General features: G+C 43.7%; 1 protein-coding gene across 5 annotated transcripts; it reads left to right on the forward strand.

The window, feature by feature from the left end:
• The first annotated feature begins 221 nt into the window (after positions 1–221).
• Positions 222–27,770, forward strand: DNAJC7 (DnaJ heat shock protein family (Hsp40) member C7). 5 transcript variants are annotated; one of them, XM_065909624.1, is made up of 15 exons: positions 229–441; positions 853–996; positions 11,964–12,052; positions 13,023–13,147; positions 13,660–13,773; positions 14,429–14,503; positions 18,573–18,691; positions 19,333–19,486; positions 20,001–20,165; positions 20,993–21,084; positions 24,088–24,161; positions 24,532–24,678; positions 24,905–25,057; positions 26,962–27,024; positions 27,459–27,770. In XM_065909624.1, exons 1-15 carry the CDS (start codon positions 365–367, stop codon positions 27,494–27,496), a joined length of 1,629 nt encoding a protein of 542 aa, XP_065765696.1. In that variant the 5' UTR covers positions 229–364; the 3' UTR covers positions 27,497–27,770. The 5 variants fall into 5 exon arrangements, 4 of the variants coding, with proteins under 4 accessions (XP_065765696.1, XP_065765697.1, XP_065765698.1 ...); XR_010659669.1 differs by lacking the exons at positions 26,962–27,024; positions 27,459–27,770 and adding an exon at positions 21,211–21,311 and having other exon boundaries at positions 222–441; positions 24,905–25,034; XM_065909625.1 differs by lacking the exon at positions 853–996 and having other exon boundaries at positions 236–441; positions 27,459–27,767.
• Positions 27,771–27,959: the final 189 nt, after the last annotated feature.

Below are 27,959 nucleotides of genomic sequence, written 5' to 3' on the forward strand. Positions count from 1 at the left end.
TCAGACTCCCGGAGCATCACCGGAGACGCTCTAGGATTGGAAGTTGTTATGGCAACGAAGCTCTCAGAATACTGAGGAAAGCCGAAGCCTAGAGAGGCGACACCCTCCTATACCCTCTTCGGCCCCCACGGGTAAAGTGGCGCCCCCTACACACAGAAGCCGTGCTTGGGCCCCCGCCCCGGCACGGAGACCACCCTGGACCTCCGGGGGCGGGAGGCCGCTCTGGCCCGAAGCGGAGCCTCTCGCTGGTAGACGGGCCCGAGGGAGCCCCTCTGGGCGCAGCGCCGCTGAGCTGCTCGATGCTCCGACCGGAAGTGCTCTTCACCGCCGACCTCCCACCCGGCTCTCTGGTCCCGGCGGTAAGATGGCGGCTGCCGCGGAGTGCGATGTGGTAATGGCGGCGACCGAGCCAGAGCTGCTAGACGATGAGGAGGCGAAGAGGTAACTGGGTGCAGGGTAGGGGAAGGGGCGAACTTCAGCTCCATGGCTCCGGGAATCCCGTCCTTGCTGTGGTGCAACCCCTGTAGAGGCGATGCCCCGCCCTCCGAGAACCACCCCCCTCCCCAATCTGAGATTGAGTCCGGATGGACCCCCTGAAGGGGCGCTCTTGGAGGCTTGCCCTCCTTTCCCGCTTCCGCTTTGCTGAGGAGCTAAGGTATGGCCTTGTACCCCAAGCAGAGAGGAGGGTCGTTCTCGTTGTAGAGGCCAGGTCTCTGAGGGGATCTTGGAGGTTTTTTGCGGGGTGGAGGAGGCGGCACGGCGATGATGATGCCTTCTTAGCACTGCCCCCGACCCCCTCCTTCTCTTGTTAATTTCTGTACCTTGTTGTCTATCAACCCTTTGCATCTCCAGAGCTTTTGCTGTCCTCATCCCCCTTGCCTCCGTAATCGTACCCCAGCGAGCACTAGTTGGGCCCGAGGTGACTGTGTGTGTCTCTATGATTGACCTGGTGGTGCTTCGGTTACCCCAGAAGGGGAAGGAGATAGAGAAAGAACGGTGAGGGGTTTTGTCTCATGCTATACACGTCAAACCCTCTCCCTCCACCCTTCCGAAGATCCTCATTCTTCCCAGGGCTGTTTCTTAAGTTAAGCAGCAAGGAGGAGGGCAGCTGCTTGGGCTCTTGGCGCTGCTGGGCAGCCGCAGTGCCTCGAGATTGCCAGTCCGGACCAGCCAAGGGAGCTGCTGAGTGAGTGGTTTTCGAGAACACTCTGGATTTTGGCTACAGCTAAGGCAGGTTATTGGAAGTGGGGCTGGAACACAGTTGTGGGTAGTCATTCTTGTCCTTAATATGGAGCAGAATTAACAAAAAGCTTCTGGAAGTTTGGAGCCCTGTCTTATCAACCTCGAGTTAATTGACTACAGTTCCCACAGTCTCTTTCCCACATATTTCGTATCTTTATACCAAGGCCATTCTGGCTTCAGTCTGGGTGGTTTGAGGTGGTGGTTAGTTCATGAGATCTGAAATCAGGATTCCGAGATTTTTTTTTTTTTTTCTTTTTAACTATCCAGATTTGAAACATAAGAAGTACTCAAGGAGGCAGAATGAATAGTTAACTAGCTTAAGGGTAGTTACTGCAGCCAGTTGTCTCAAGTTCCTGACTTGTTGGGTGCTGAGAACCTTGATAAAATGTAGTTTGCAGGTTAGTAGGTCCCTGGGATGGGTTATGTATAATTTTAAATGAATTCAGTATAAATTTCTGATGTGGGCACTGTCCCTAATTTGAATTTCACGTCAAAGCCCCTATGTAAAGCAAATCTTTAAAATTTCAGCCTTAGAGGATAGTCTATCATAAGAAAAGGTAAAACAGGTGATGCTGTAATGTGACCATGTGATATCACCTGCCTGCTCAGTCTTACCCCACGGACTGTAGCCTGCCAGGCTCCTCCGTCCATGGAATTTTCCAGGCAAGAATACTGGAGTGGGTTGCCATTTCCTCCTCCAGGCAGTCTTCCCGACCTAGGGATCAAACCTGCATCTCCTGCCTTAGCAGGCAGATTCTTTACCACTGCACCACCTGGGAACCCCACATCATACACAGAAAAAAACATGCTATTTGCTAGCAGTTAACAGAATAAGGAAAGGTGTTAACTTATCTTAACTGCCTTATTTCATGGAGTTCAAGATTTCATTCAGTGTAGAATACATGGTTGTTTTAGCTATCCTAAGAAAAAAAACAGAAGCATTCTTATCAAATAGACTTGTATGTTAAACATATAGATCTTTTTAAAACATAATAGAATATAGATGTTTATTGTGTATCACTTAAAAAACGTCAAAAGGAAAATATAATGAAATAAGCAAAAATATCACAGTTTCACTTTCTGTCTTGTAAGAGATCCTTAGGAGGGTAAATATTGAACTCTGTTAGTAGGGAAAAGCCTTGTTTATGTGTAGATTTCCAATGCTGAAAATGGAGTGGTGACTTAGAGGTTTTGGAGGAAGATGGTTTCACATTTTTCACGTATCCTGGAGCCCTCATGTGTAGCCACAGCAGAGGGCAGGGATAGGTATGTCTCTTACAAATGCCCTTTACTACCTGACTTGGTTAGTTATTTGGCCAAGTTTGTGTTGTCTCTTGTTACAGTCGTAGTCCCAGTTCACTTGGGGACAGGATCGTTGATGGGTCTCTTGGGTTGTTTTTGTAAAGTCCAGCAAGGAGTTCTTCCTTGTATTGTGGCCCAAGGGCAGCCTGCTTCTGGATTATCATAGTTCCATAGGGGGCAGAGTGAGGAGCTTTCAAGATGTTCAACCTCACGGTTGTAGCATTTTAAATGGCTGCATGTTAAAAAAAAAAAAAAAAAAGGCTGCATGTTTTATTTCCTTAGCTTTAGAGTCTCTAGAGAGAAAGAAATGGATTTCAATTTTTTTCGCCTGTCCCTCTGAACAAAATTCTTTTTTCCCTCATAGCTGAAAGGCTAGAATAAAAGGTGTGTTAGTTGGCAGTCCAGAATAGATCGGGCTTCAGAATGTGAGGATTATTATTTCTCTTTGCCCACCAGAACAGATAAAGCTGCTTGGGAATCCCAGAGGACTCAATTTCTGAGGTTGTTTATTTCAGCTGATTTAAAGTCTTCTCATTTTCCTGAGAAGTTGCTGACTTTTTTACCTGATCTGTGAATGCCTATATTGAGTGAAGGCTGTCTGCTTGAATTTCCCAGATTGGGGAGCAGTTTGGTCACTGTAGGTAGTCTTTATTATGGTAAAATCAAAGGATTTCAAGTTGCTTATCAATAGAAGAAGCACTTGTGTATCTCAACATATCCCTTGGGGATATGACTGAGCAGTGAGGTCTGGAAGACCCTACGAGAGCCATTGACTGAGGAGCAGGGCATAGGTGCGTGCTCAGATGTGTCGAACTCTTTGCAACCCCATGGGCTGTAACCCACCAGGCACCTCTGTCCAAGAGATGTTCCAGGCAAGAATACTGGAGTGGGTTGCCATTTCCTCCTTCAGGGGATCTTCCCGACCCAGTGACCCTATGTTGGCAGGCAGATTCTTCACCACTTGAGCCACCAGGGAGCAGGGTATCCTAACCTGATTCCTTGGGCTGATCATCTCAGTATCTTTTCCTGATGGAGATAAGCAAGAACAATCATTATGAGGCCCTTTCTTAGTACCTCAGTATTGTAAACTAAACTCTTGAAATTTTGCCTTTTCTTTCTCTCTGCATATTGGTGGTGGGAAGCACTGAACCCTGAATCCGTATCCAGGAGTTGCTATTCAGTGCAGCTCCTTGGAGTGTTTTGGAGTTTGTGGAGCTTTCGGGGATGCCTCTCCCCCTTCTTCCCCACTTTGTTTCAAATTTTTAGGTTTTTGTCCCCCTAAACTCTCTTGAAGTTCCAGGGCAGGCAACTAGACAAAGCCTGCAAGGTGAATGGGAATTGTCTTTGACCTTGAGCCCCAATCAGAGAGAAACTCTGCTTTCAGCAGTATGTGTGGTATACTCATGTGTGTCCCATGGAGAAATGGTACACAGGACAAATAAGTCATGGTTAAGGAAGGGCTAAGCCTAGGAATACAGAATCCTGAATACAAGCAAATAGTTGATTGAACCCTGATACTAACAAGTGGCAAAATTATTAATCATAGCGGGAGCAAAGGTAGAGTTTAGAGGAAGGATGTCTCTGTTCTCTGCTGCTTTAATTCAGATCCACATATTAGCTGAAGCCAGGTAGATTGAGCAATTTTAATAAAATGTTGGCTTAAGTGAGTGGCAGTTGCTCTACTGTCTAGTTCATTCCCAACGACCAGAACTCTGATTGGCTTAAAGCCCAGGCTTATTGTACATTCCAGCCAATCAGGGATTGGTTTAGTCATTGAAGCTAGTAGTTTTAAAGTTTTCAAAATCTGCCTACTAGGCACTTGGCTTTACTTTCTCTAGGCCTTTAAGAGACTGGAGAACAATGGCTGGTGGCTGCCTCGGTGCCTTGTGGTCTGACGCAAAGTCCCTCTGAGAGCCCACTTCTCCCTTACTTCACTAATGTTTGGTCCCCTTTCTCCTGTGCTGAGTGATGTGGAAGTTACGTAGAGGTCGTTCCAGGTATTCTTTTAAACTGTCTAAATTTCAGCAGTAAGAACAGGATTCGGCATGCAAGTTATTCCAGTAGTCTGTTCATTTTATTGGATTGACAGTTTTTTTCCTTCCCCATACAAGATCCAAACAGCAGTTTCTGTGTTTAGCCCACCATGGCAGGGGTATAAGTGATTGAGACTTGAGAATGGTAATATGAGCAGGAATATTTGACTTTCAAAGTCTGATTCTGAGATCTAATATTCTATTGGCATATGACTTTGTGTAGGGAGGCCAGATGGTCTGATAAGCAAAGTGTTAACTGTCTCATCTCATTCTAATACTAGGCTTCTGGGGAGGGTGTGTGAGACAAGCAGGACTTTGATTTATTGGTGTTACTGTCCTGAGAATTCTTCCTGGGGTAGTTTGCTCTGAGACCATCAACCACCTGATGAACTCAAGAACCAAGAAAACTTAGGAAGCAAAATAACAGTTGGCAATGTAGATGGCTGACTATGGTTTCCATCTCCACGCCCCCCCACCCCCCTCACACACACGTACACACATAAAAACAACTTGGAAAGCAGCCTTTTTCTTAATTGTAGTTCCTCAGTTCTAGAGTTTTTGGCCACATCTCGCAGCTAGGATAGCAGGGATCCTAGTTCCCTGACTGGGGATGAGAGCCAGGCCCTCCGTAGTGAAAGTGTGGAGTCCTAACTGGGGAATTCCTAGTTCTTGATTTTTGACGCATGACAGTGTCCCCATGAGGGTAATGGGAGATGTCACAGAATGGAAAACCAAGGGATAGAAAATGATGGGTTCAGGGAGATCTTTTGAAAACAAGTCTCTGGCTAACGCTGAAGAGCCAGTGGCTGGTGTCCTCAGAGTAGCTTATACCAAGCTTACTTCTCAGAAGCAGCCTTATGGTTGGGTCTCCTGTTCCCAGGGGTAAATGGAGGTTAAGTAGATGCCACAGATTGTGACATCCCATTTAAGGATCTAGCATAAGTATTTAACAAAGTTGAGTTCTCTATTTCTGTGAGAATATCCTTCTGCTTTCAGTGATGGAATTTCAGTCCAGCCTGAACTGATTCCTGCTTCCTCTTTTTCCCCTCTGAGTAAGAGAAGACCACAGAGCCTGCTCCGGGGCCTTGGCTGGCGTCCTTCCCGCTTCAGCAGTAGAGAGCGCTGTTGCCTTGTGTAGTCTGTGTCTCTCTGCCCTTGGCAGCTCTTGGTCTCTTCTGGCTCTGCCCCTGCTGAGACTCCTGCGAGTGTCCAGACAGAGGACAATTTGAAGTGGTATATTTTCTTCACCTCCATCTCCTTCTCTTTTCTGGGGGAGGGTGGATGTTTTAACTGGGCTTTTAAGTGAAAGCAGGAGCTTTTCTATTCTACAGAACATTGGGGAAAAGAAGCTGGGTAGCCCACCCTTAACAACATGTAGCAGCCGGATAGAGACCACTTTCTGTTTTCTCTGGACCTTTATGAGGCCTTTGTTTGCACTCAGTATGCAGCACTTTGCATTTCGCAAACACTCTTATCTGTGGAATCACGTTGTTGTTTAGTTGCTAAGTCATGTCCAACTCTTTGTGACCCCTTGGACTGTAGCCCGCCAGGCTCCTCTGTTCATGGAATTTGTTCCAGGTCATATGTAACTTCCACCTATTCATGTGAAACTTGTTAGGTTAGAGGACTAAATAGAAAGAAATCAAATAACATGCACTTGGTAAGTTGGAGTGAAATGCTTCTTGGCTCCTTTTCCTTTACTCTCTGTGAAGCTCAGAGAGCACGCATGACACAGCCCCTGTGATATGCCTTTGGGGACAAGAGGTCTCACACTGTGGGAAGGAAAAAGGAATTTCTGCTCTGAAACTGGCCAGGATCCTGTAAACTCTGAAGGATGGAGGGCGTTTCTAGATCAACGGGCAACTAGTAAATTTGATTGAATAAAAGAAATGGGTGCAACAATCATAGAGTAAGGGCGACATTTTGGAATTACTAAATATAATACAAATGCATAAAGGATACTTGACTCATTGACAGTATAAGGTATTATTATTAACAGCCTGAGGGTAAAGAAAGGAAAGATCTTTTTCTATAAAGTTATTCCTGCCAGTAAAATAGTCTCCAGGTCAGAGGCCCCTAACACTCCTTTTCTCTGACAAGAAATCATTTTGTCCCAAGTTGTAATTTTAGCAAAGCTTCATTTTTCTTCCACTTCTGAAGTAGCAGAATACATTGGGAAAATGCAAAGAAAAAGAAAAAAAAGAGACCTCATTCAAGCTGCTACATATGTTTTGATTTAAACTGTTATTAATGGCTATTGGAAGAGCTGAACTTTATGAAAAATCTGTTCTAGCCAAATACTTGAAATAAGAGCACAGTGGTTCACCCACCACCCCCTCACTTTGATCATTCAGAAATCTAATCAATCAGTATTTCCTCAGTTGCAAATGTAAAGTAGTAAAGCTTTTATTTTTCATGCACTGGGGTAAAAAAAATCTAGAAGCGGTATATTACAAATATACCTGTGAAGTAATTCTAGAGAGAACCCAGTAATGTTGAGACATTTAAAAAATAAAAACAAAAAAAACTATTTGCCAGTGAATCCTGCCTTAAGTGAGAGCTGTAAAGTTTTAAATACTTCTTTCATTTCTAGAAGGTAAACTAGTTGGCCTAAGGCAAAGGTATTGTTTAAGTGTTCATCATGGAAATCTTTAGAGAGAAAATGGAAGTTTTTATAGAGCATCTAACTTGGGACACATTACATTTCAGCTTTGGTGTTTTAATGTGTTTTTAATTTAGCTGAGTTATAAATGTGCAAAGTTGGCTGGTGATCATAAGCCCAAGTTGTCTGATTTGATCACATGATGCTGAGCCCTGCTAAGACCTGTGTGATACCAAAACCTTGGCAGGGTTTGTTGGTGTAATTAGCATCTATGGTGAATGAATGCTAAATTAGAGAATGGAACCGTTTGATCAGAGGATGTACAGATTTTAGTGCATGTATAGTGTTAGAAGACGGAGAAGGCAGCGGCACCCCACTCCAGTACTCTTGCCTGGAAAATCCCATGGACGGAGGAGCCTGGTAGGCTGCAGTCCACGGGGTCACTGAGAGTCGGACACGACTGAACGACTTCACTTTCACTTTTCACTTTCATGCATTGGAGAAGGAAATGGCAACCCACTCCAGTGTTCTTGCCTGGGGAACCCTGGGGATGGGGGAGCCTGGTGGGCTGCCGTCTGTGGGGTCGCACAGAGTTGGACACGACTGAAGTGACTTAGTAGCAGCAGCAGCAGTGTTAGAAGAGCAGGTTTCCATGCTGCAGCTCTCTGGTTGATGAGGTTATTTCGAAAAGTAAAGAAATAATATTTTAAAGTAGCAAGGCAGAATAAGAGTGGAGTGTCTTCTCCTTACCTTTGTCTGTGAAGGAAAGGCAGCCTGGCCCTTTGGCACTGATCCTGCTGTGGGATGCCTTCGCGTCATATATCCAAAGAGAGCAGAGTTTTTGGAAAACCTTTCAGTAGCTGTTTTCACAGGAATTTGTTGCTGACTGTTAAAGTGAAAGGACTGGTCTGATGGAGGTAGTCATTCCCAGCATCCCATCAGTGAATCAGAGAAGTGACACTTATTCTGCCTCGAGTTGATCCAGGAATTGGGTGTGGAACTAGATAAATTAGTTTTAACCCTAAAACCTAGCCACTAACAGGATCTAGTGGGGAAAACTTAAGACTCGAAGATTCAGGAAACCTGTGCAGCCCCCTTGGGTGCCTCACGAGCTCTTCCTCTTTTGGAAGACACACAATATTGGGTCCTCATTGGAAATGTTTTGAAAATTTGAAAATGCACTAGAAATGTAGTGTAGATGTTAATAGTGACATCGGGTCAGCTCTGACCAAGTCTGTGTTTTGATGTGGTATTGTATTTCAGAGTTTAGTCTGAATTTTATTTTGCAGCCATAAACATAATCTGTAGTTTAACGTAGTCCCTTTTGAATCTGTTCCTTTTTTAACCCGATCCAGGTGAACCCAATTAATCTTAATTCATTTTTTAGTACTGATGTGTTTTAGTTAGGTACATATAACCTCACTTGGTTCTCAAATTAATTGACTGGCAGCTGAGTGGAGTGACAGATGCCACGGCCAGATTGCCCTCAGTTCCAGTGTTAACCAGCTCTCCTCCTTCTCCAGTCCTATGCCTTTGACATCTCATCCTTCAGTCCCTCGGCTGTAAGGGCAACATGAACAAGCTTCAGCCCTTTCTCAGACTCCCAGGCAGGACTTGAATGGATTTGACCCTGGAATTGTTCCTGATGCAGCCTTGTTCAATTCTTGCTGCTGCCATGCTGGATTCCAAAGATCCACTCTTTCTTTGGCTGGTCTTGCAGGGTCAGGCCCATTGGTCAAAGCTCATCGTGTATTTGGTGGGGAGGTTCATAGTGAAGGAGGGACTCCGCTTTGGGTGTTGGACCTGGAGGCAAAAAATAAGCATTCAGTTTAAAAGCACTAAGTGCCCATTGTTTAGGCAGCTGTTAATCAACCATGTTTCTATGAAAATAAGTCCTTTTCATGAGGCAGTTGTGTGGGAATAGCTAATTCTGGCCTGATGCTGTGCAGTGTGAGGTTAAAAACATGGTAACTTGTCACAACACAATTCTTGTTCTTTCTGCTGTGGGCTGACTCTACATTACTCGCTTTGTTTGCTCTAGAATGGAATCTACTCACCATTTACTAAAATGAAATGCATTTCTTGGGGGAGGCAAAGTCCAGTTCACTAGGTCATGCATCTTAAAGGGAAAGAAGCCTTGCTCTCTCTGTGACTAATTGTTAGGAGTGTCATTTGGCTCATTTAAATCCAGATTGCCTGTCTGGAGTTGGATTTATACGCTGGGGCTATTTTGTGTCTTAGTTGAAAGAAATTCATATTCACTGTTCTTAGTATTACAGGTTAATTTTTAAAGTCTCAGGCAATAGGTAGAGGTGAGTATTAGAGAGAACTCAGTATAGTAGATAGGGTACAGCTTAGCTTTGGGATCTGCCAGGTGTGGGTCAACACCAGACCTCCAACAACTGACCTCCAGCCAGTTTTCAACCTCTAAGCCTTAATTTCCTCCTTTGAAACATGGGAATAATGAAACTCACCTGATAAGATAATGTATGGAAAGTGCCTGGCCTCAGTAATGATTACTGATTTTCCACAGAAGTCATCTTTTGAATTTTGGATAGAAAGCCAGTGCTGAACTTATGGCTTCCTTCTCTTTCAGGAAGGAAAGGGCACCTCTCTATAGCTCTCCAGAGTGTTCCATCTCTTTTTTTTTAGATTGTTCCATCTTCGACTAAAAAGCTTTCTGCACTAACACAGCATGTATCTGACCCAGCTGCCTTTGGTTTTCCTCGGGAATTTGTGTGGCTGACTGAAGAGAAGGCCCGGTCTTCTCAAAGAAGGCTCGGTCTTCTCAGGTACAGTTTGGGTCTAATACTTCTTTTGCATTTTCTCCTCCCATTTCTTCATAGTGGTTTGGCTCAACTTCTGACATCCAATGTGGGAGAAGTCCTTTCTTCAGTCTTTTGGCATGTCTGCTCTTTTTTTTAATATTTATTTTTATTTATTTATTTGGCTGCACAGGGTCTAAGTCGTGGCATGTGGGATATAGTTCCCCAACCCGGGATCAAACACAAGGCCCCAGCACTGAGAGATCAGAGTCTTAGCCACTGGATCACCAGGGGAGTCCCTGGCATGTCTGCTCTTAAAAGATAGGCTCTTCATCATTTTTATAGTGCCTGGCTTAATTTACTGTTACAGTATGGTGTTCACCATGTAGAAAGATTGTTCTTGGTCTTATAAGTCTTGCACTTGAGGGACGCTTCTTGAGAACTTTTAATAGCAGATGGCCTCTTTACAGCATTGTGACAATTGGTATAATAAAATTATTCAAATCCATCACAGATCAAACCTGTCAACATTTATAGGTCATTTTCCTTTTCTTTTTTTTTCCTTAGTTCCCTAACCAGGGATTGAACCTGGGCCCTTGCAGTGTAAGTGCCAAATCCTAACCACTGGACTGCCAAGAAAGTCCCCCATTTTGCCTCTCCTTTCTGCTAGCAGACCTTTCATGTTAGTGGGACTTGCCAAGGCAGTGATGGAAAAAAGTGGAAAGGGAGATCGCCTCAATAAAAGGTGGCGTTACCAGTTTATAGTTTAAAATACATGAGTAAATAAAATCACAAATTTCCCCAGTACCACAGTGCATAGAATCAAGCTGTAAACTTATACCATTACCAAGGTTAAGAACTGTACTTTCATCACCACTTCAGGCAGCCCTTGAACTGGGCTCTTAGCGTGTGTTAAAGAAAGGAAAAGAAAAAAAGAAATTCCATTACTCTTCCTTATAACAGAAGTGCCTAGATGTTTAGTTATGTTACAGTAATCATTTTGGTAAAGAATTATCATTGTCATTCAGGTTGGTCATTAGGGTGATTCATTGGAGGGATTTTGGATATCTCTGGTATAGGTTACAAGTTTGTTCTTTGAGACATTATTAGTCATATCTGATTTGATTTTAGTTCTTTGGTCAAGATTATAATTCCCCATTATATATCATTGTTTCTTTTTGAAAGTGTAGTTTGTCTCATGGCACAGCTTCAAAAAATGGATCTTGGAGTAGGGCAGAATTTTTTATATTACCCATTGGGTGGTTATGCAGGGTACTAGAGGGATGGTCAGGGGAGCAGTAAGCATCCACATAGATGTGACAGACAGAGAGACTTACAGTAGGTGGGTCCTTCTTAGAGTATGACTCTGGCAGCCGATGTTTTGTCTCTTGTCTCCCAAGTTCTTGGTGTCTCTTGTCACTCAGCTCTGTCCTCCATCTTAAACACCAGTATGCTATGCTTTTAGCATCTTTGTCACCTGCTTTTGCTCTTTCCTTCCGGTGACCAATGCATGAGCCCAGTTTTCGAAAGAATAAATCATCAAGATTCCAAGGATACGACTCATTGCACATTGAGAAATCAGTTGCCCCTGAAAGGAATTTCCTATAACTGATTTTGTCAGTTTGCTAAAGAGACAGAAGTTGTGACAAAGTGGAAAGGAAATAAATATAAAAATTTTGTCTCTGTGAGAGAGTGTCTATAAATTGGTGTCTGTCCTAAGGGAATGATTAAAGGTAGGGATAGTGAGAGGGAGGTCAGGCAGCATAAGAGAGTTTTTTTGATTTAGTTTGAATGTATCTAAGTGACAAAAAAATATAGTATCTGAAAAACTCAGATTCTCTCATTAGCACCTCCTTTTGGCCCATCAGCCCATCGAACAAATCTATAAATTCCTTCAGGTATCACATTAACTTTCAGCTCAATGTGCTGGGGACTCTAGACCAAAAGATTGCTCCCTTGAGATTACAGAGGTCATTTTCTGGGTATAGTAACTTGATTCTCTTTCTCTTTCCTTTTCAGAGAAGCAGAGTCTTTCAAGGAACAAGGAAATGCCTACTATGCCAAGAAAGATTACAATGAAGCTTATAACTATTATACAAAAGCCATAGGTGAGAAGGAATATGCTTGAAAATAATTTGCCAAATGCTGTTATAAATAGCTCCTCTGTAAGAAGTAATCTTTCTGCTTAGTGGGTTGATAACTGTTAACTGTGTGAACTATTTCGGGTTTAATGACCTGAAAGAATAATTTTTTCTGGCTCAAGCAGGTGGTTCTTCATTTGGCAAATTAAAGGTAGTTCCAAAAATTCTAGATAATATGGCAGAAGGATATCCACCTTAATCCCCTCAACCATTGCCAATTCATTTACTGTCTTAGAAAATGACCTTTGTAGATTTTTTAAAATTAATTAATTTTAATTGAAGGCCAATTACTTTACAATATTGTGGTGGGTTTTGCCATACATTGACATGAATCAGCCACGGGTGTACATGTGTCCCCCATCCCAAACCCCCCTCCCGCCTCTCTCCCCGTCCAATCCCTCTGGGTTGTCCAAGTGCACCGGCTTTGAGTGCCCTGTTTCATGCATCGAACTTGGACTGGTGATCTATTTCACACTGAGGAAACCAAATTGAAAGAGATCTTTGTAGATATTAACGAGTCTTAGTTACATGCTCAGTTTGCAGTATTTTAATCTCCTATCAGCATTTTTCTCACCTAACCTGTTCCGTCTGCACCTCCAACTCAACAAATACAAATTCATTTTTGTATCTTATTACATAAAATACAAATCATTAAGATAAATGTGCTAATCCCTCACTCCTAAAAGATAATCAGTACACTTTCAAGCTAAGTATAAATTATTTCTAAATAACTTTATGTGTAAGTTGATTTCACCATCGCTACTGTCCATTGCACAAGAAGTCAAAAATTTGGCTATGGACTTTAAAGAGAGCATGCCAACATTCCTGTTATAGTTTGATTGTCTTGATATAGTTCTGAGGGTGTCGGGGCCCCTGAGTTTTTGAAAGCAGTGACCCATGCTAAACTTTGTTTCACATTCTTCTGCCTTTCCTGTAGATATGTGTCCTAAAAATGCTAGCTACTATGGGAATCGAGCCGCCACCTTGATGATGCTTGGAAAGTTCCGGGAAGCTCTCGGGGATGCACAGCAGTCAGTGAGGTTGGATGACAGTTTCGTCCGGGTATGTAATAGGGCTGTTTCGGGGTACTAAGTTGCTTATACTTGAGTTCCTGTGGCCCAGGGTTTCTCAGTTTCTCAATTATTAACATTTCTCAATTATTAACATTTTATTATTATTTGATTATTAACATTTCTTTAATTATTTTAATGTTGAATTTTAATTAATTTTAATTTATTTAATTAGTTTAATTAAATGTTTAATTATTAACATTTCTCATGATTAACATAAGGTTTCTCAATTATTAACATTTTGGGCCAGATAATTCTTTATTGTGGGGGGCTGTCCTATGCTTTGTAGGGTATTTTCAGCAGATCCCTGCTTTCCCAGTTGTGACAAGCAACAACGTATCTAGCACTGCTGAATGTGCCCTGGAAGGCAGAATCGCCCCTGGCTGATAACTGCTGCTCTGGCTCTTGTCATCCCTTGTGGGTTTTGTGTGGGTGTTCCTGCTGTTGATGTCCCTCTGCTTGGCCAGTCATGTTCCTTTTCTTCCCCATTTGTGTTTCTCCTAGGGACATCTACGAGAAGGCAAATGCCACCTATCTCTAGGGAATGCCATGGCAGCATGTCGTAGTTTCCAGAGAGCCCTAGAACTGGATCATAAAAATGCTCAGGCCCAGCAGGAGGTATGGGCTTGACCCTGTCTGTATCAGAGGAAACACGGTGGTGTACTTGGGAGGAATAGGGACTTGAAAATCAGAACCAAGATCCTGTCTCACTTCTGCCATCAGCCACACCTGGGTGACTGTGCACAAGTCTCATAGTCTCTCTGAGCCTCAGCTTCCTTATCTGTAAAAGTGGTTTTGAATATGATTTACAGCTTTGGAAAATCTTATGAAATTTAGAGAGTTTCTGAGTTGGCGGGAGTGGGGCATGGGCAGATGCATCAAGAAACTGATTTGAGTGAGATTAAAAAATTTGTATGAATTCAGATCCTAATTGTTAACAGCTAAAACATGTTTTAATTCCATTTTCTTATGTACCTTGTTTACTGTTGGATGTGTTTTAGTAAGAATCTCACTAAATCCCTGACAGTGCCTCTTATTTTACATACATCTTGTCATGGTTCTTACATTTCTGACTTTTAAGTTCAAACTGAGGGTGAAGGTTGAGCCTTAACCTTTCTGTTAAGAAGTCTTGGCTACATCTTCGCCAATATGACTTGTGAAAAGTCTATGGTTCTGATTTTCTTTAAATAAATTCATCAAGGCCCTGTTGGGTTTTGTGGTTGTGGAATCTACAGCTTCATTAAAACTCTCTTATATGATTTTTCTGGTATAGTTCAAGAATGCGAATGCAGTAATAGAATATGAGAAAATAGCAGAAACGGATTTTGAGAAGCGGGATTTTCGGAAGGTAAACTTCAACTATGTAGAAATCTCATCTACACTTCTCTCACAAAGTTCTGTGTGTGTGTGTGTGTGTGTGTGTGTGTGTGTGTATGTGTGTGTGTGTGTGGTAATTAGAGGAGTAGTATGGTACAGAAGATCTAAAACAGTAAATTTTCTCTTTAATTTGGCATTGACCATTTCTTTCCCTCTTTTTGTCTTAAAGACTTAATTTTTTAAAGAACTGTTTTAGGTTCACAGCCAAATTGAGAGGAAAGTACAGAGATTTCCCATAACCTTCCTGCCCCATGCTTGCATAGCCTCCCCCTGTGCACATTCTCCAAAGGGGAATTCCAGAGATATATTTGTTACAACGTGTTTTGGGCAGTTATGAATAAAGCTGCTCTAGACATCTGTGTGCAGGTTTTTGTGTGGCTCTAAGTTTCACCTCCTTTGGGTTAATACCAAGAAGTGCAATTACTAGATCCTATAGTAAAAATTTGTTACATTTTGCAAGAACCTATCAAACTGTCTTCAAAAGTGACCTGTATCCTTCTGCATTCCCACCAGCAAGAAATGAGAGCTCCTGTTGCTCCACATCAACAGAGTTAAAAGAAACTTTTTTTTGTTGAAGTGTTTCTTTTCTTAATTATATTTCACTTTGTAATAAAAAGCAGTACAAGTCTGTTACTTGAGTTCATTCCTATTTCTGATAGGAGGTAGTAATCTAAAAGTGTGTTAGTAAAGGAAAAGCCAGATGGAATTAAATATTAAGTTTGGATTACATATTTTTATTAGAATAATGAGAGCTAGCTTTAATACCTGTGAACTGAATGCAGCTATAAATAAAAAGTAGAGGCCTCTTTTACGTTTTTGAATAGTGTTTATAGCCTGTCGTCACTCCCCTCTTGGTGTTAAGCATTTCCATGAAAGCACACCACTGTCCTTTATGGCGCTGTATGATAGTTCATGAAAAATGTACTTGGCAAAGGGATTGACCTGTGTAAAACATGGGAAAGGTATCTGAGTTGCAGATATCTTTCTAGGTCTTGAACAAGGGAACTTGGAAGCAGCTTTCACTAGGTTCAAAGGGAGGTAAGTGGCCCTGAAAAGGGTTAAAAGTCATTGATAAGGATCAATTTTCAGGATCACTTAAAAGAAGTTTGTATCATCCAGGAGCTGGAGTTGTCAATTCATATATGGGAATTTGCTCAGTACTTTCTGTAGCAGGTCCTCAAATGCTTGATGAAAGGGTATAGTTAAGAATCATTCTTAAGTCACAGACTGTGATGGTCTTTATTTGGTAATATCTGATTAGCTTATAGAGTCCCAGCATTAACTTACTAGCATCCCTCTTCTGTCCGTTGGTTTTAGTAACCACAGTGTCTTTGTAGTGTGGTTCGTACTTTGTGTGTGTGTGTTTGGAAAGCAGTTCTGCCTTCTGTCACGTTTTCTGAGGTTTACATAAGCAAAAGCTTTGTCTCGAAAGGCGGTCTTTTGGGTTTCTTTTCTTTCTTGCCCATCCTGGAGCCAGAATCCCCAGTTTGTGACAGAATCCTCTGTTTGTGACATCCCAGCCCCCCCACTGTAGTTCATGGTGATGTCACAAATGAAGAATTATGATCCTGGCAGGGGAAACAGATGAACTTGTAAGAAACAAAGATCTTCTTTGCCTGCAGCTGTCCATAGTCCTGGGGAGGTGGGGGTGGGAAGTGAAGCCCTGAGGCTCCAACTGACGCTCCCCACCGGGAGCCGAACTGTCTCCATACAGAACGTAGCAAAGGCAGCAGGGTGTGACTGCTTACTTTTGACTGACTGCTCTCCCCCAATTCTTTTTCTGTTTAAAGAGGGGAAAATTAGCCCCATGACTCCCCTACTCAATTCCTGTATTTTCCTATGGTCCTTAGAATTTCCAGGGTATAACCTGTGCTGTTTAAGGTTAGGTGTCCCCACTGTTGATACTGCAGAAGTCTTCAGGTGCAACAGGTCATGGTGTTTACTTACTCTCCCTTACTTTTACATTTAAATATTTGAATAAATGCTATTCCTGGTTCAGAAGCGGGGAAGTATAAGCAGTGATAAATGTTTCCCCAAACTTGTCTTCCATCTGTCTATTTCTCACCCCCGGGGTAAGCACTGTTCTTGTTCTATTTTCTGCTACAGTTTTGGTCTACATAAATAAACAAATACAGATTTTGGCCGTGCTGTGAGGCTTGCAGAATCTTAGTTCCCCAACCAGGGAGTGAACCCGGCCCCTGGAAGAGAAAGCGCCAAGTCCTAACCACTGGATCACCAGGGAATTCCCAACAAATAAATACAGATTCTTCATTTTCTTTTTTTTTTTTTTCTCTTTTGAATGAAAGGTAATAATGCTATGCGAAGTTCTATACCTTGCCCTTTTTATTTTTTTATTTAATAGGCCTTAGAAGTCTTTCCATATTAGTATGGAGAGCTTCTTCATTCTGCGTTAGATCCACATATTGTTCTATGAATGTCTACATTACCTAAACTAGTCTCCTGTTGATGGAATTTGAGTTATTTCTAAGTTTTCAAACTTCATCACTTCTTGATCCCGATGACCATATTCTTAGAGGGAATAGGTGTCCCTGAACTCCAGATTTCTCTGTTGGATCAGTTATTCGTAGGAGAATATGATTCAAGAAGGATCTCCCAGGAATAGCAGATAAACAAAAAGCGAAAGCTCAGAGAACAAACTGAGAAAAAAGATGGAAATATATGGAGAGTCTTTATGAAGCTGAAAGACTGAAAAAAATTCCAGCTGTGTGTGTGTGTGTGTGTGTGTGTGTTAGACTTAACATTTTGGTTAGTATAGTGACGTGGTAAGTATAGTCTAGGACCACTGAAGATTAGCTAATATATTGGATATTCTGTTCTAAAGTGGAAGAGTAGCCACCAGGGCAGTCAGTGAGGTGTGAGGCTCACGCCACAGAAAGGAGGGAACTCTGAGTGGTGTCAGTAGTATAAGGAGCAGTGAGTCTTTATCAGGCTCTTTTTTGCTGTTCCTTGTCTGTCTTACTAGGCTAAACGTGATGAATTATGCAAAGTAGCAAATAATAGTATTTCTGCTAGAAGAATGAGAGGTTTTTTTTTTTTTTTTTTTTTTTTAATTTTATTTATTTTAGGCTGTGCTGGGTCTTTGTTGCTGCACGAGAGCGTTCTCTAGTTGCAGTGAGTGGGGGCTGTTGTCTGGTTATGGTGTGTGGTCTTCTCAGTGTGGTGGCTTCTTCTGTTGCAGAGCATGGGCTCTAGAGTGTGGGATTCAGTAGTTGCAGTGCGTGGGCTCGGTTCCCCTGCTGCATGTGGATTCTTCCCAGGCCAGGGGTCTAACCTGGGTCCCCTGCATTGGCAGGTAGATTATTCTTAACCACTGGACCACCAGGGAAGTCTAAGAATGAGAGTTTTGATCACAGTCACTATCGATCGAATTCCCTGTGGAGGCACCTTAGCATGGTGATTAGGGTTATAGGCTCTGGATCTTCTTGTCTAAGATCAAATTCTGTTCTTATCACTTACTAGCTTTGGTGACCTTGAACAAGTTACTTTAATCTCTCTAGTTTTATCATCAGTCAAGAAGGGTAATAGGGACTTCCCTGGTGGTCCAGTGGTTAAGAATCCGCCTCCCAACGCAGGGGACACAATTTGGACCCCTGGTCAGAGAACTGAGATCCCACATGCTGTGGGGCAACTAAACCTGGGCGCCACAGCTAGAGACAATCATGTGCCATAGCGACAAGCCTGTGTGCCACAATGAAGACCCGACCCAGTCAGATAAATTAATTTAAAAAATAATAAAGCTAGAAAAAAAGGTAGTAATATAACTTCCTTGATAAAGTTGTTGCAAGCATTAAATGAGTTAGTGAATTAAAGTACTCAGTAAATGTTTGCTGTTGTCATCATCATCTGGATCAGCTGCTCTCCTCACTCATTTCAGTGGTTTAATCTGGTAATTTAGGAATGTTCTTAAACCTCTGGCATTACTTTCCCTTGAATCTCTGTGTTACCTGTGACCAGACTAAAGTGAAGACATTTCTGGAGCTCAGGAAGAAGAACCTCATTTGCTTTCTTCTTCCCCATAGGTTGTTTTTTGCATGGACCGTGCCCTAGAATATGCCCCTGCCTGCCATCGCTTCAAAATCCTCAAAGCAGAATGTTTAGCAATGCTGGGTCGTTACCCAGAAGCACAGTCTGTGGCCAGGTATGAAGTCAAGCCAGTTCTGCAGTGAAATGCCAGATAGCACTGAACAAATGCTGTCCAGCAGCTCTCTACATCAGGAGTAACATATGGTCCTATAGGTGGGGTGATCAGACCTTCCTGGGACTTAAAGCCAAAGGTTAGAACAGGTGTGAAAACTTAAGGGTTTTACAAAGTTTAATAGGCACTTGACCTGTATGTGAAAGAACAGATGTTAAGTGTTCTTTTGTTTCTACTCAAGGGGTTTGCAAATTGTAAAGGACCAGTTAGTAAATATTTTAGGCTTTGCAGGCTGTGTGGTCTCTGTTAACAATTCAGCTCTGTCACTACAGTGTAAAAGCAGCCGTAGATAAATAGATAAATGAATAGTATTGCTGGATTTCAAGGAAGCGTTATTTACAAAATCCAGCAGCAAGTGGGATTTGGTCCTGTGGGCTGTATCTGCCAGCCCTGTTCTAATAAAGATTGTGAGACACAGTGTATAAGGGGGGGATACAGGTAATTTGGGAGGAGTTCTTGGGAATCTACCTTTGAATACTTTCCATATTAGACACATGGTCAAGAAAAAAAAAAAAGGCCAAATGATAGTAACGGTGAGGGAAATCCAGACCACAGCTGAATGTGCCCCTTTCTGGCTGTTGCAGTGACATTTTACGAATGGATTCCACCAATGCCGATGCTCTGTATGTACGAGGTCTTTGCCTTTATTATGAAGATTGTATTGAGAAGGCGGTTCAGTTTTTTGTACAGGCTCTCAGGATGGCTCCTGACCATGAGAAGGCCTGCGTTGCTTGCAGAGTAAGTTGTAGGCACCAGATCTGGACAGGAAAGAAAGCTTCCGTTTTGCACTTTTAAGACAGGGCGAAAGGTTTCCGCCCATCACAGGGAGTGTGATAACACTTCTTCCCACCTTGCCAGGATGCTTGGTTCTTTCATTAGAATTTATTTCAGGACAACTTTGTATTTGCCTGAAGGTAAATACGATCATTTAGAGTCAGATCCTTTTAATATCTCAGTGTTTTTTCTTTTTTTCTTCCTTCAGTGAAGAAAAGATAGTAATGCTTATTCTGGGGACTAGAGAGAGGTAAACTCTGGGTAACACAGGTCTCATTGGTGGTGTTTTATAAATCTCGGTTTCTCCTGTCCACTCTGTAGCAAGTACCCATGAGCAACAAATAGCCCAGGTGGTGGGGTTGGGCAGGGTAGGGGGCCATCCTGGGATCTAAGAAGCAGAAAATAGACTCTGGACTCTCTCTGCAGTGGTCTGAGGGTTTCTGGATGTAACTGAAACTCGCCTTGCTTTTCTCTGTAGAATGCCAAAGCACTTAAAGCAAAGAAAGAAGATGGGAATAAAGCATTTAAAGAAGGAAATTACAAGCTAGCATATGAACTGTACACAGAAGCCCTGGGGATAGACCCCAACAATATAAAAACAAATGCTAAACTCTACTGTAATCGGGGTACGGTTAATTCCAAGGTAAGCACTTGGTCTGCAACTTGGGGCCTATCTTTTTGAGGGCCAACAAAAAGGTCTTGGGAACTTTGCCTAGTAGGGGTAAATCAGATGAGAATGGAAAAGGTTAATATTTCAGCTTGTGAGGAACTTCCTTCTGGGAGGCAAGCTTTTATTTTTTCTGTGGAATTTAGGGACACATGAGGGACAGTTTAGAAGGATATTCCCACCTGTTCTTCAAGATTCTTCCAGTAAAAAAATGGCTAGGGAAAAAAAGAATGTCTAAAGGCATTGAGACAGTTTTTAAAGCAAGTTTTGCTGCTTTTTACCTAACCAAGTGATTCTTTTTTTAGGAGGGATTTGGAGGACATGAGAATGTGAGGCAGGCTTAGTTTTTTTTCTCCAGTATAACCGATGGTCACCATACTCATTGGAAAATACCCTAAGTGCTGTCCCGCACAACCATCAGGAAACAAGAATAGGCTCCTTACTCCTGCACAGTCTTAGTGGTTTAAAAAATAACAGTAATTCTTATTCCTCCAGTTGGCCTTTGGAAGAATAGGAGGCAAGAACCACCCTTCCTCTTGCCGTGTCTGGTTGGGCACCAACCTGGAACAGTAGATGTGGTTTATGCTTGCAGATAAGTGTGCCTGGCTTCTATCACTTAGAAACGAACCCAATTTTGAATTTGGTGTCCTTAGCCCTCTGAGGGACTTGCTTTCTAAGAATGAATGTGACAGTGGGCCAGCATGACTAATGGATCCTCTTAGAATTTTGAAGCCATGGCCACAGCTTCTGGGCTCCCTCAATCACTGAAGATGTGAAGTATGACTGCTCTCTCTCTCCTGAAGCTTAGGAAACTAGATGATGCAATAGAAGACTGCACAAATGCAGTGAAGCTCGATGACACATATATAAAAGCCTACTTGAGAAGAGCTCAGTGGTAAGTGCCTCTGGTGGGTGGGGGGAAGAGGGCATTGCTGCTGGCCTGCCAGGGGAATTGCATTGTAGATGATGAAGCAGACCCGGGGATATTGTGAGGTCATTTGGTCCTTCCCCCTGCCTCTAGGTGGGATTGTTCCAGCCCTAGAGCTATCTTTATAGACCTCCAGCGGAGGAGATTGCACAAGCTCCCTCAGTCTCCCATGCCTGTGTCTTACGCCCCTCACGGTCAGTAAGTTTCCTCTGATGCCTGACCCAAATTCCTTTTGTTAAAGTTTAAAATCCATTTCCTTTGGAGATTTTATTTTGTGTTGTACACTTTTGCTCTAACTTGACACAGTGCTTAGCACACAGTAGGTGCTCACTCAATTAATGGTTTGTTGAATGAATGTATGGTGCTTGGAAGAGGAAGAATAAGGTGTCTCTTATGGTAGTTGAGAGTTGTGCCTATCCTGTATGTTCTGGGTTAGGGAAGACAGTGCTTCCATAGGAAGGGATTTAATCTGGCTCCGTGTCCCTGCAGTGTAGGGAAGTTCCCTTTGAAATATCGTTGTCTGACTAGGTTATTTATGAGCCAGGATGTGCCTGCCTAGATCCAGCGCTCAGATTTGCCTTCAGAGTCAGGTTGCTCTGCAGCATACTTATTCATCTTATTTTTTAAGCCACTTGACTCTTTTCTCCAGACAGGAACATGAGCAGGGGCTCAGAGAGACTGCTCCCCCAAATCCATCTTACTTCAGATTATTTCCCAGACAGAGGAGAATGTTCTGTCTTTGAAAGTTCCTAGAGAAAGACCCGTTTGTTATGTTGCAGTCCTCCCACAGCCGTCGTGTTCCCTGGGGAGTGTTCTAGCCAAAGGACAGGGGCTGCTACTGCTGCCTGTGAGCAGGCTCGTAGTTCTCAGGCTCCCCAGTCTCGCCAGCGGTGGGAGCATGGGCTGCTTCCCATGTAATGTGCCCCAGATTACCCACATACAGAAACTGCTCTCCTGTAGTGCCTTTTTTTTTTTAAAGTGAATTTCTAAAGTAGATGACTAAATCTGTCAGACACACACAGAATTATATTACAGATTCTGTGAGACTAACCATCAGTCATCTCCTCTTTTCATACCATTTGCAGACACACATGGAAGCTTTGGAATACAGAAGTGTAGTGTACCCTTTGACCAGCTAAAGACTTATTTTAACAGATAAAAAGTGCTGTATCCATGTTTACTGTTTAAAAAAGCAGACTCTCACCTAGATGTCTAGTAGAGAGGGGGTGACCAGATACATAAGACTGTATCAGCTCAGTGGAACACTGTGAAGTGTTTGAACAGGGAATGGGAAAAGAACAGAAAATTCTGGATTTGTTAGGAGGGTAATGGGATGAAAGATTTATGTTTTTCATATGTGTGCAATAAACAAATCAGAAATCGCTTTGGTCAGATAGCTCCTTATCTTTGTGGTAGAAACAGAACTGTCCTCTGCGTAGGTCTGCTGTAAGATCCTGCCACGGAGCACAGCTTGCACTGTTGGGCACAGTTGGCTGAGAACTTGGCAACAGTCCTCTGGAGCAGCTGGGACTGACGAGAAGTGTTGGAGATTAGCTCAGGCTGAAGCCTTCCCAGAAGCCTGAGTGCTGCCGGGGTCTGCGTCAGCTCACCCCACTGGTGGGGAGAGGCCGGACCTCTGCTGCAGCTCCGGTCATGGGCTGAATGGAGCTTTCCCTTTTCCCTAAAGCTCTGCTTTTCTTTTTCTTTCTAAAATTGTTTTCTTTAATGTTAGGATGTCCTTGAATTTAAAAAAAAAAAGTGTGAAGTAAAACTGTAATATAAGTTTATTTTAGTACATTATGTAAGAGTCTGGAAAGTCCATCAGGTTAGCTTTTTTGTCACATCAGTCTTTATGCAGAGTTGTTATTAATTTTGTGTTACTTCAGTTTATATTATTATGCTTGATCCTGAAAATGGGTTCTCTGCATTCTTAGTAGCATTTGTGCCCTGCATCTGTGGGGCATTGATTTTGCACCGTTTTTTAAAAGTCATAAATCAAGATGTGTCAGAAAATTGGAGATGCTTAAGAATCTTGGGCTTGTCTCTCGCCAGCCCCATCAGTCATGCTCCCTCTGCCCTGGCCTCTAGGCCGAGGGGTGCCATGTGATGTTGGCAAAGATGAGCTTGTGTGGCAGCGGCCTAAGAAATTGAACCTCTCTGTGCAGTGGCAAGCTGCACTGCATGGTCACTCTCCACTCCCCAGCTGATGGTGACTGTTTCTGGAATTCCTACAAGAGTGTTTAATCAGTAGGCCAGTCTCAGAGCTAGTGGTATCATCAGGAAAATGCCACTTTATTTCTGTGGAAGAGACATTTATAAGGTCTGGTGATCAGCCTGTCAGGCTAGTTTCCTCCCATCTTGGGTCAGGGTCCTTCCTTCCTCTGTGCCACTGAAATAGAATCAAGCCTGTGTTCACAGTCTCCTTTTCTGTCTCACTAACCTATATCTCTCAGACTGACTAGTCTTAATGGATGTATTTGCCAGCAGCCGCCACCTTGAACTTGATCCTTCTCGTGGCTGACTAATCCACATCTCTGGATTGGAGCTGGTCCCGCATGTTTATGGCACTTTCAGTTTCAAGACTCTTGCATATCCATTGATCTCACTTGATAATTTTTCTCCCTTGTTTCAGTCCCAAGTGTCAAGTAGGTACCTTTACATTGTCTCTCCTCAGGTGATCCAGATGCATCTTGGTGGCTCTGAGTGAAATCAGAAGGAACGTTCTCCCCTTGGTTGCTTTCTGCTCAGAGTAGTGTATCACTTTGCTAGTTGGGTGCAGGTGGCATGAGACCTCTCTCTCTCTCTTGAGGAACTGGTAGCGAATTTTTCTTGTGGCTAGCTTAAGAACTCCTATTTCATGAAGCATCTCAACCAAAAGTTTGTATTTCTTGAGCCATGCCTCTTTCCCTAGAGTGATACCAAAGGCCATTGCTATTTATGTCGCTGTACTGCCCTGTATTTCCTTCTCAGTTACTTGGACACAGAACAGTATGAAGAAGCAGTACGGGACTATGAAAAAGTATATCAGACGGAGAAAACAAAAGGTAAAGAATTTTGAGCACATGTTCCTTAGGGAACTGTGTGGTCTGACTTGTAGGTCCTAAAACTCGACACGGGAGTAGTTTGATTCAAGGGTGAACCTGGAGCTTACTGGAAGAAATGAGCAGAGATCCCAAATGTGGGACAAGGGACCTGTTTTCTGGTCCCCAGTTCTCCCTGCCACTTTGATTTTCTGTGTGATGAAGCCGATGTGAAGAACCTAAGTGTGAATAGATTTTTTAGTTTGCATAAGAAAATATCATAAAAGCCCCTCGTATGGTCAACAGGGCTTCTGACTCCAGGGCATCGGGGCTGGGAATTGGTAAAGGAAGCCAAAAACAGATTTATCCGTTGACGCTGAATGTCTTCCTCCAGAACACAAACAGCTCCTTAAAAATGCACAGTTAGAACTGAAGAAGAGTAAGAGGAAAGATTATTACAAGATTCTTGGTGTAGACAAGAATGCCTCTGAGGACGAGATCAAGAAAGCCTACCGGAAGCGGGCCTTGATGCACCATCCAGGTAGAGCGGGTGGGGATTGGGGCTCAGTGGGAGGAGCAGGTCTGGCCGGCTGCTGCCATGGTCAGTCCAGCACCAAAGCCTCAGAGAGGCTCCTCAGCTGGAATAAGGTGGTGCTCAGTTCTATACCCTCCAAATGTGGAAAGTACTGGATTCTAAAATGAGACATAATGTAGTCTTTCCCTTGAACTCTGTTTTCTTGAGACTCTTCCTGTATTCCTCCCTTTAGATCGGCACAGTGGAGCCAGTGCCGAAGTTCAGAAGGAGGAGGAGAAAAAGTTCAAGGAAGTCGGAGAAGCTTTTACCATTCTCTCTGATCCCAAGAAAAAGACTCGCTATGACAGTGGACAAGACCTTGATGAAGAGGGCATGAATATGGGTGGTAAGTTGGAAGTTGGTTGGGGTGGCCTGGGTTGAACCTGACACCTGTGAAACGTTAGCATTTTTCCTGAAGACATTCTGCGGGCGGAGGGGTAGGGTGGGGGTGGGGGTGTCTTATGTCATCAGCCAGTGACGCCCAACAATTTGTTAAGTGCACTCTGATGACTAGCTGTAATGTGTGAGGTACTGTGATGGGTATGGAAAATAACAAAGCTGAATCAAACCCATAGTCCAGGGGTTTGCAAACCCTGGTCCACGGGCCAAGTCTGACCCCAGGTCTGATAGACATGGAGCCCAATGAGGGCAGTCAAGTGTAGCAGGTGCCAGGGGTACAGAGTGAGTGCCGAGGAGGTCAGCACTAGCAAGGGAAGGCTTGGATATGCAGAAAAGCACAGCACCGTAGGGGAGTGACCAGGGCTCGGCTAGGAGGGAAGAGGGTGCTTGGGGCAGAGCCACACAGTAGGTGGGCCTTAGAGGCTACAGGAAACATTTGGGTTTTTCCTTTTGGCTGGAAGTTTTTTTTCCTCCCATTGCAAAGTGTCTGATGACTGATACTTATGTGTAGTGTCTGATGACTGATACTTATGTGTCTGGCACATTCCCATAAGCCCTCACAGACTTCAGTTTCCCCAGAAGACTTAGAATGAAGTGAAGCGTAGCTGAGAGCATCATTGCTCACTCTGAGCTCAGTTGGAGATAAAAGAAGCCCTGAGCTGTGCACAGTTTTCAGACCACTGCCTCTAATGCCAGCCTTTTCTCTTCCACTGAGAAAATCTTTCGGAACTTAAAATAAGGTTGATGATGCTATATAGATAATCCTGACCTCGCCAGTTCAGGGTGGGTGGGTGTGTTTTACAAACCGAAGTTTTACAGTAATAAACATTGCTCTGCCCAGCAGTTGAGAAGCACTGTACGCAGTCAGAAGCTGTTGAAGGGTTTAAGAAGGGGAGCCATGGACCTGATTTCGGCTCTGGAGTTACATTTGTCATGGCAGTGAGGAGAGCTGGTTTAGAAAAGGTGAAGGGGAGGAGGGAAAACAAGATCACTAGGAGAGGATCGAGGGCACGGTCAGGAGATGGCATCAGCAGGAGTTGGCTTCTGAATGTGTTAGGAAAGGCAGAGGACTAAGTCGAGAGTGGCTTGGGCAGAGCTGACTCACTGGGGCCGTTCACTGAGCTGGGGGAACCAGGAAGATGAGTAGATACACAGGCAAAGAATTCACTTTTAAATACCATGTGCCTGTGGGACTGGCCGCTGGAGATGAATCCTGTGCAGTTGAGGCAGACTGGGTACGTGAGGCCCACCATGGCCCGATAAGAAGAGCACCGCGCTGGGGGAGGCTCGAGGCAGCAGTATTCAGTGTTGTTGCTTTTACTGACAAGGTGATTTGGGCATGTTACTTGAGCTTCTCCCTTAGGTTTTGTTGAGTAGAAATTAGGAATGATCTAATGTATGCCAGTCCCAATAGCATGATTGCCACCTGGTAGCTTTTTTTCTGACATATGATGTAGACAGAATATGGCATCACATGCATGCATGCATTCAGTCATGTCTCATTCTTTGATACAGCCTTGGTAGCACTTAAGGGATAGCTTCTGGTCCTTTCAGGAGCAGCCCCAGCATTATAGGGAGACAGTGTATAGGTGCAAATGGCATTTCCCATTGTGGAGAAGGTGCAGCAAAGTGGGTTGAGGCAAGGAAAGCTTTCCTTTGGGACACTTGGAAGTAGAACAGAACAAAGTGGGATCAAGTAGTGGGCTTGCCTCTCGTCCATGACTTTGGGGAAAGGAGGGAAGTGATTGTTATCTGGGAAAGCTTTGGAGACCCATTCTCTGTTAAGTTCCTCTTCAAACACTTCTGATTTTTTCACTTTTTTGTGTTTTCTCTGCTTCTTTTGCTCCACAGATTTTGATGCAAACAATATCTTCAAGGCATTCTTTGGCGGTCCTGGGGGCTTCAGCTTTGAAGGTGGGTGTGCCTGAGTTCCCAGGCCACAAGCCAACACAGGGGCTCCCCAGTTAGGCAGCACTCAGAGTCAGAGGCTCATCAGTGGAGGTGGCAGAATTCTCTTCTAGCAGGACATCTATCCCCTCGGGTGCTGCTGAGGAGGGGCGGGGGCTGGGGAGGTGGTTTCCGCGCACACGCGGCCTAGGGAGCATGAAAACCACACCTGCTTGGGGTCAGGGAGGTGTCTAACCGGAGCTTCCCTGTGAGGGTGAAGGTGTTAGAACAACACACACACCACCTGCTCGTGGGCGTCCTCCTGCATCCCGGGGCCCAGCCTGTTTTGATACCCTCAGATGGCTTTGCATTTGCGGTTGAAGCAGCCCTTCATAACCAGGGCAGAGTGATCTTCCCTTGGAAACTCAGAGCCAGCTGACAGGCTCTTCTTTTCCCTGCAGCTTCTGGTCCAGGGAATTTCTTTTTTCAGTTTGGCTAATGAAAGGACACCACCCAGAATCCAGAAAATGCAGACTTGCTCAGTTTAACCTCGAATGTGGACACAATTCACCTCCTCCCTTCATCACGTCTCCACGTCCTTAGAGCAGTTTCGTTTTCAGTTGGATACCCTGTGTCTGTGTGAGTGGGGTGAAGGAAAGGGAGCCAGCGCCGAAGACTGCGGGGAGGGGAGGGAGGCGGGGGGGCGGACAGGGCAGCTTGTGAATTTTTGTTTTACTGTTTAACTTTATTAAAAAAGAAAAAAAAATTAAGAGAATAAAATGTTTTGACCCTTTCTGGCACTTTGCTCTGGCAGCTGCTTTTTGTCACTCCAGTCAGCGGGCCAGACCTGGGGCCCCAGCATGGAGTGGATGCCCACATGGACTTCAGGCTCAGTCAGCTGTCCCACGAGGGGTGTGGGTACCTGGGGGCAGATGGGGTGCTGGCTGCCCCCTCAAAAATCT

The sequence above is a fragment of the Muntiacus reevesi genome, chromosome 18, assembly GCF_963930625.1.
Source record: "Muntiacus reevesi chromosome 18, mMunRee1.1, whole genome shotgun sequence".
NCBI classification, from domain to species: domain Eukaryota; kingdom Metazoa; phylum Chordata; class Mammalia; order Artiodactyla; family Cervidae; genus Muntiacus; species Muntiacus reevesi.

What these genes read in the sequence shown, in the direction of transcription:
- DNAJC7 (XM_065909624.1), top strand. Translation starts at nt 365, where the DNA reads ATGGCGGCTGCCGCGGAGTGCGATGTGGTAATGGCGGCGACCGAGCCA. An exon ending in GAAGCACAGTCTGTGGCCAG is followed by an intron (nt 18,692 to 19,332) that starts GTATGAAGTCAA and finishes TGGCTGTTGCAG; the next exon opens with TGACATTTTACGAATGGATT. An exon ending in TCAGACGGAGAAAACAAAAG is followed by an intron (nt 24,162 to 24,531) that starts GTAAAGAATTTT and finishes GTCTTCCTCCAG; the next exon opens with AACACAAACAGCTCCTTAAA.